This window comes from Triticum urartu, chromosome 7, assembly GCF_003073215.2.
Source record: "Triticum urartu cultivar G1812 chromosome 7, Tu2.1, whole genome shotgun sequence".
In the NCBI taxonomy this organism is placed as follows: Eukaryota; Viridiplantae; Streptophyta; class Magnoliopsida; order Poales; family Poaceae; genus Triticum; species Triticum urartu.
Genome location: NC_053028.1, coordinates 22,642,602 through 22,650,210, shown reverse-complemented (window position 1 = coordinate 22,650,210; position 7,609 = coordinate 22,642,602). Strand labels below are relative to the sequence as shown.

The 7,609-nt window shown below is 45.5% G+C and overlaps 1 protein-coding gene across 1 annotated transcript; it reads right to left on the bottom strand.

The window, feature by feature from the left end:
* Positions 1-1,445: 1,445 nt before the first annotated feature.
* LOC125518195 (chaperone protein ClpB1-like) lies at positions 1,446-3,806 on the bottom strand. The gene is made up of 5 exons (XM_048683115.1): positions 2,951-3,806; positions 2,678-2,829; positions 2,257-2,597; positions 1,898-2,168; positions 1,446-1,820 (listed from the first exon to the last, which is right to left on the bottom strand). The coding sequence occupies exons 1-5, from the start codon at positions 3,804-3,806 to the stop codon at positions 1,446-1,448; spliced, it is 1,995 nt and encodes a 664-aa protein (XP_048539072.1).
* Positions 3,807-7,609: the final 3,803 nt, after the last annotated feature.

The following is a 7,609-nucleotide window of genomic DNA, read 5'->3' as shown; positions in this document are numbered from 1 at the left end:
CTCATGTCGCGTGATCTTTAAAATTCTGCAACTAGACTTTTGCTGTGAAAAAAAATCTTAAGCAAGATCTTTGTTTCAGAAAATTAAAAAAATATAGGCACGGTTGATCTTTAAAATTTCTGCAACAAGATCTTTTTTGCAAAAAAATAAACACGCTCGGGTGATCGCAACAAGCAGACTGTTGCGGAAACACCACTCTTGTTGCAAAAGATGGTTGCTTACATTGGTAGATCGGACGGTCATTATGTCTCTATCCAATGGTCAGCGAGGCGGCGGATCTTTTTCAATTTACGCCGGTGGACGCGTAGCGTCGCCCTTAGAATAAAACCATTTTAAGAAATGCTTCACCAGCTAAACATTAAATTAAGCATACCATTTCAGGAAAATGTTGTTCCAACTTTTGTAACATTCACTCCAGCTGCTTCCAGGCTTGACGTTGTACCGACAGTGGAGATGATAGAAAACCTACAGGCGCAAAAAATCTTCATAAGACATAAAAGTTGGTAAATCTAAGCTGGAGAATGCTTCTTCCTGTACGAGATCAGGCTTCATAAATACTAACACTAATCTCACACAAACAATCAACCTATAAAAAACATGCAGCTATTAACTAGCTAAAAAGTAAGCTACTGTGAACAATGCATAGCTTTCGGGAAGACAATATATATGATAAATCAGCACTGCCTGAAGTAGGCATTGATGTACAACATAATTCTCCATGGTGATGCATGGGGAGACACAACAAGACTGACACAATCCAGCATTAACTTAAAACAACAAGGCAATTGTCAGTTATACAATTCTTTCGAGATGGAGGACATCCCACAGCACGAAAGAGGCATGCCAAGCTCTGCAGACCATTTCCAAGATTAGCCAAGTCCGTTTTATCCGACAATAATATCAGTGCTTGCTTCACTCCTGTTGATGTAGGAAATTACAATCAGCAGGCAGGTACCATAGATCACACAGACAAAAAAAAATGTATCATCTGTTACACTATTAGTATTTGCGGTCCTAAAATAGTGCCAGTGCAGGAACACTTCATTGTGCGCATCATAAATAGCCGATACAATAGTCCTAGAAAAAAAATCCTCTTGGCCCTGCTTATGACAACCCCCGAAAGGCGGACAGTTTAAAAAAGCAAGTAAGAAATATAGTAAATGCAACTAACTAAATGTGACAATGTACTGAGTAGCTTTGATCAACCTGGATATATTTGTTTATGTGTGTACTACACACAGAGCATGGACTGGCCATGGCAAAACTCACACTTACTGCAATTGTATAGCTCAATAACCTTGATCAACCTGGATATATTTGTATGTGTGCATACAGCTTGTTACACAAAGCTAAATACCCATCATAAATCAGAAACAACCTATATACATCCACTGTTTTTGTCAGATGCTGCTATGGAGTGACCACGGCAGAACTCGTCGCTGGCTTTATGGGTCTGTGCTCCCCTGCTTCTTCAGTACATGGTACCTCAGACCCCTGTTAACATCTGCAGCATCGATGGAGATGGTCGAGCCTTCACAAGCTTCTCCATTGACCAGCATGTTTGAAAGAACTGTCGTCACATTCTTCTCCACCCATCTCCTCATGGGCCTTGCGCCACTTACCAGGTGGTATGATTCCGACAAAATGACATCCTGCGCGGCATCATTTATAAATAGAGAGACGCCCTTGTTAGCTACTGTGGCAATGACATCCTTCATCTGGATTTTCAATATTTCCTTCAGTTCGTCGTGTGAAAGCGGCTCAAATATCACAACCTCACTCAGTCTGTCAATAAGTTCAGGCTTCAAGCGTTTCAGAACCTGCAAGAACAAGTGCATATGACAATTAGCGGGTATCCATTAAGAGTTTTAAAAAGGGAACTCTGAGATTTACAGACCTGCCCCATAAGAAGACCCCGACCAGCTTTGACTGTGTTTTCTATGCCCATTCTTGTTGTTAGGTGCTCTGCTCCTAGAGTTGAGGTCATAATGATGATAGTGTTTTTAAAATCTACGACGTGTCCTTTGCCATCGGTCAGCGTACCATCATCAAGGAGTTGGATAAAAACCTTGAATATTGAGGGGTCTGCCTTATCCACCTGATCGAAAAGGACAACACTGTATGGAGACCTCTTGACTTTCTCGGTAAGTTGTCCATCTTCTTCATAGCTTTAGAATGCCAAATGAATCAGTGAGATATGGAAATAGAGTGTGTCAAGAAGGAATAAAACATGTGCAGGAAGTGGGAGAATCAAACCTTCGAGGTCCCCCAATGAGGTGCGACAGAGACCCACTCTCAGCATATTCCGACATATCAAAGCGGATCAACGTCTTCTCATTGTCAAATATCCTCTCGGCGAGAGCTTTTGCGAGTTCTGTTTTTCCAACACCAAGCGGCCCCAAAAAGAGGAATGAACCTATCGGTCGGCTAGATTGACCAAAACCAACCCTAGAACGTAGCACCGCTTGCGCAACCAAATTGACCGCTTCATCCTGACCGATGACTCGCTCATGCAATTTTTCCGCTAGGTGGACTAACTTCTCCTTCTCGTCTTGACCAAGTGTCGTGAGAGGGATTCTAGTGCATCGACTGACAACCTTCAAATAACATTTGAAATATGAGAGGTACATACTAGTGGTAATGACAAAACCTATTCACACATATGATTATGATTTACCTGTGCGACATGATCTGGGCCAACAGTTAACTCCTTCGGTGCAAATATAGAGCTAATTATATTATTCTCCACTTTCTGCTTGTCAAAATGCACCTTTGCAGTAGAGCATGCCTCGTCAATCAAATCAATCGCCTTGTCAGGAAACTGGCGACCTGAGAACACACAAAATCAATCAATCGCCTTCAACATACATACACTGATTAACAAGTTGCAACTAACAGAGTAGTAAATTGAAAATATATTTTTATCTTTTTGAAGACTTGAGTTACGAACCAGTAATATAACGGGCGGCGAGCTGTGCTGCAGCAACGAGAGCATCGTCCTGGATTTTCAAGCCATGGTGCTCTTGGTACCTCTGTTTCAGCCCTTTTAGGATGGTGATGGTGCCCTGCACGCTTGGCTCCTCGACGACAACCTTCTGGAACCGGCGCTCAAGTGCAGCGTCAGTCTGGATATACCTGTGGTACTCTTCGCAAGTGGTAGCACCCACACAACGGATGCGGCCGCGGGCTAATGCTGGCTTGAGGATATTGGCGGCGTCCATGGGGCCTCCTTTATCGCCGGCGCCAACAATCATGTGCAACTCATCAATGAAGAGGATCACCTTGCCTCCTGCCTCCTCCACGTGCTTGATGGCGTCTTTCAAGCGCTCCTCGAACATGCCACGCCAGCATGTCCCGGCAACAACCGCTCCCATGTCGAGCTCCAGGATGCGCGCTCCAGCAAGGGCGTCGGGGACGTTCCCGGCGGCGATGCGCTGCGCGAGGCCTTCGACGATGGCCGTCTTGCCGACCCCGGCTGCCCCGACGAGCGCGGCGCAGTTCTTGGTACGGCGGCAGAGGATGCAGACGACGCGGTCGATCTCGTCCTCGCGGCCGACGACCGGATCAGCCCTGCCGGCGTCCAAGGCGCTGAGGACGCTGCAGGTGGTGATGGCCCGCTCCGCCTTGTCGTTGTTCTGGGCGCGGGTGTACATGTACCGGCTGCCAGGGGACAGATCCGGGGGCATGATGTCGAAGGCGTACGAGCGCTGGAAGTAGAGATCGTAGAACGCCGACGCCGCCAGGGTCACCGCACTGCCTGTGACGGCGGAGGCTACAACGAAGGCGAGGCCTGACCACGACGACATTGTTCCAAGGCTCGATTCGATTCTACCTACCTGCCACGGTTGTGGGGTGTGTGTATTTATATATATGTAGGCTGCGCCGCACAGGGCCTTCCGTCTCCGTATAGAAAGAGTAGAGCTCAACGAGTCGCCGTCGGCTCGGCCAGGAGCTGAAATCCGAGTGCACCCATGGAGAGCGATGCTGGGGCTGGCGCGAGGCAAGGGTGGCAGGCGGAGCAAGCGGTTGCGCGGTTAGGTTCGGCGCGCCGCCATGCAGAGCGATGCGAAAGGAATAATGCGGGAGAGGTTCCTGTTCCACGGTTAGGGCAAAGGCGCACCCGATCGAACCCCACGCGTGAGAGCTAACGGGCGTGAATTGAAGATAATGTTTATGAATCCAAAAAGTGTTCGGAAATTCCAAAGGTGCTCCGCGCCATGTCCACCTGAGACGGACGAGGATTTTTCACCCTGATCTCAACTATTAAAGGGCAATCTGCCGTCGTCGTGATGGTTCAACCAGGCCTCCCTTCGCATGTAAACTTCTCCCAGCATGCGAAAAAACCGGACCTCCTCGCTCCTCTCCACCCGTCACATGAAGGAAGAAAAGAAAAAGCAAATAAAACAGCGCAGCGCACGTCCCACCTCCCACTCCCCTTCCCCCAAATCCCTCCCTCTCAATCCCGTTGCTCTCCCTAGAGGAATCACCGCCGCCGACCTCCTCACGCTTATGGCGACCTCGAGCGGTTCCACACTGCAGCCGAATTAGACTGGAACGGTGGATCCAAGCCCTTCCAATCTCATCTGTTCTTCACCGACTTGAGGAGGAGCTTGACGTGGGGAGGGAGACGAGCAAGAGCGCCACGCCCATGGCCGCGATGAATGAGGCCCAGGTTACGCTATCTCACCCTCCCTCCGACCCATCTTCTCCCCGTAGCCTGTACTGTCTGACCCCTACGTTTTCTCTCCCATGGCAGGGGCCGTCTGAGCGGCAGTGAAACGGCCGGCGGAAGATCGGTTTGTGGCAACGGAGGGTGGGAGGCGGTGGGATCGTGGGAGGAGCAGGTGGACACATGTAATCGCCGGTGGAAATCTAGCAAGCGGCGGAAGAGCGCAGCGGGCGGTGCTGGCCTAATGCCCACAGGGAAAGAGAAGGCCATGGTTCCTGGCTGCGCGTGGTGCCGTGGTGGGGTCGCGCTCCTGCTTCTAGGACTGTGGTGCTTCCTTCCAAAGAGGTATGGCCCATCTACTTCCTTGCTTGCTTCCAGCCGTTGATGCATCTCACCCTGATGCCGCCCATGACGGTTTGCAGCCTCTTGCGGCTATCTCATAACAAAGAGCGTCAGCAGAACCGTCTGCCTTCAACGCGCACTTCAGGGCAGCCACGAGCAGGAACACGAGTCGTTACCACTATGCAGAAGCTATCGGCTATGTGAGATAGAAACTTGAGAATCCTTACACTTTTTTCTGATGGGTTTCATATTCATTGGTTGATATGATTTTTTAGGAACAGATAAATGGTGACGGTTCCGGACAATCTGGCCTGGGAGCTTGTCAAGAGGAACATTTGTTTCCTAATGTAGCAGTTCAGCATGAGTACTGCCAAGGTTCTGTTCAGTCAGGAAGCCTAACAAGTTTTACATTGTCCACTCTGACAAGCACTCTGGTTAGTAGTTGTTGCTATCTATTGATCAGTTGAATTATGGATGTCTCGCCATTGGCAGATCTGTTTGGTGGTTGGTGTGTTTTTTAGTCCTGGTAAACAAGAAGACTGACGGCACATAGCTAACTACTGATAAGGAGATGGCATTGAGTGGAGCCATGGTCCAATCGAATCCACGCTCCACGCTTGTCCTTCTTTCGTCTCTTGACAACCAAGACACGGAAGAAGGACAAGTCTGTCGCGTTCCACTAGAATACTGTCATGCACAAGGAGTTCTGCTAGATGGCCAAGGCCGTCAAGAACTAGGTATTAAACATTTTTCTGCCCCACTCTTCAGCCACTAAATCTTGATTCGTGAATGTTATAGTACAGTTCCAAAAGGCTGCTATATACTTTTGGTTGCATGCTTAACGTTATAGACATCTAAAACATGAGTCAATGGTTCTATATACTTGAAACTTTTAGCTACCTTTCAGGCGAATGTGATGAAAAACACTTAAACCTGTAGTTCTTTCTCATGACTAACTCGATGCAGTTTTCTTTATATTGCGTTCTGGCTGCCCTACTCAATGCTAACAACGACTCAGTGAGGTTAAAAACTTCTCTGCCAACATATGAATGTGTAGATATATGCCTAATTAAGTCGACGCTATTGCGACATCGACATGCTTCACTCCATCTAATACATCAAATGGAAGGTCAATATTGCCTCTCTTTGATTTGTTTCATCATGAATGGAGATATACATATTGTGCTAACTTTTATTGTCTGTTTTGCTTGAATAAGAATTGCATTGTTTGTTCATGTTTTTAATCTAACAAGTGGTATGGTCGTAGACCAGCAGTAAACGGTACTCTCCACGTCCCAAAGTAAGTGTCTCAACTTTAGTACAACTTACTACTAAAATTAGTACAAAGTTGAGACACTTAATTTGGGACGGATGGAGTAGTTTTTTATTTGGAGACCCAGGTGATGGATAGTTTGATCAGAAATGTGTACCACTGCAAAATTCCGAGGAAAGCAGTAAACTAGAAGATTTTTTATGTCACTGAAATCTGCAGTAATTTTTTGTTTTGCCGTGTTCTGGTATAAAGTACTAACGAAAGTAGTATAATACACAATTTCGTCTTCCATCCATTCTTCTTTGTAATATATATATATATATATATATATATATATATATATATATATATATATATATATATTTTATGAGCTGGATCCACGCTTCACTTTGGAATGTCTTTCTATAGACGTGAGTTGTGAGCATTCAAAATCATTCTGGCCCTTCCTCTTATATATATCCTACAACTTGATTTAGCAAGTAGATGCCCTAAAAAGAACACATCTGACTTGATTTAGGTTCTGTTATATATATGATGGTGCCCTAAAAAGAACACAACTGCAGGCTTGTTTAGGTTCCTCCTCATTGACAGGAAGGTGTTCATATTTTCGACATCTAATTCCGGAAGATTTACTCTTGGCAATAGCTGTATTCACCTAACCTATATTCTGTCAAATAAGCTCATAAATCCATTTCTTTAACATGGATAGTCAGAATTTTGGATCAAAGTGGCTGATCCTTCCTGTAGTTTATAGTGTTTACTTTGTCATCTCAGTGCTGGATGGAGGAGGAAAAAAGGCTGGCTCTTTGCATCTATTTTCTCTATGGTCAATGGAAATTGCAGGTTGGACGGAATATTTGGAGGGATATAAAATCTCTCATGCAATTAATGGCTCGGCATTGTTTGAGAATAATTTAGTTCTATGTATGTAGTGCCTGGTTTTCGTAATAGTTGTTAGTCGTATGGGTGATCTCTGATAATTTTTATTTTTTAGTTCACAAAAGGATAAGGTATGGCCGGAATCCCAAGGAGCAAGGGCAAACCTATGTAGTCAAGGAGTACAATACCAAAATACAAAGCTGAACAAAAAAATAGTCAAATTTCTCTTCGCTCACAAGTAGCTACTACATGTATCATTTTTCTCTCTTATAACTCCATGTATGGATCTGCTTTATGCTGACATAACCATTATTGTTTATCTATAAAAACCATTTATCTTCTATCAGGGCACATCCTTATTCTTGAGAAGAGATTTCGTGTCTGTTTTATATGGGTAATTATTCGAGTCGAGCTGGAATATGTATGCATAACACCCTGTGTGGTAT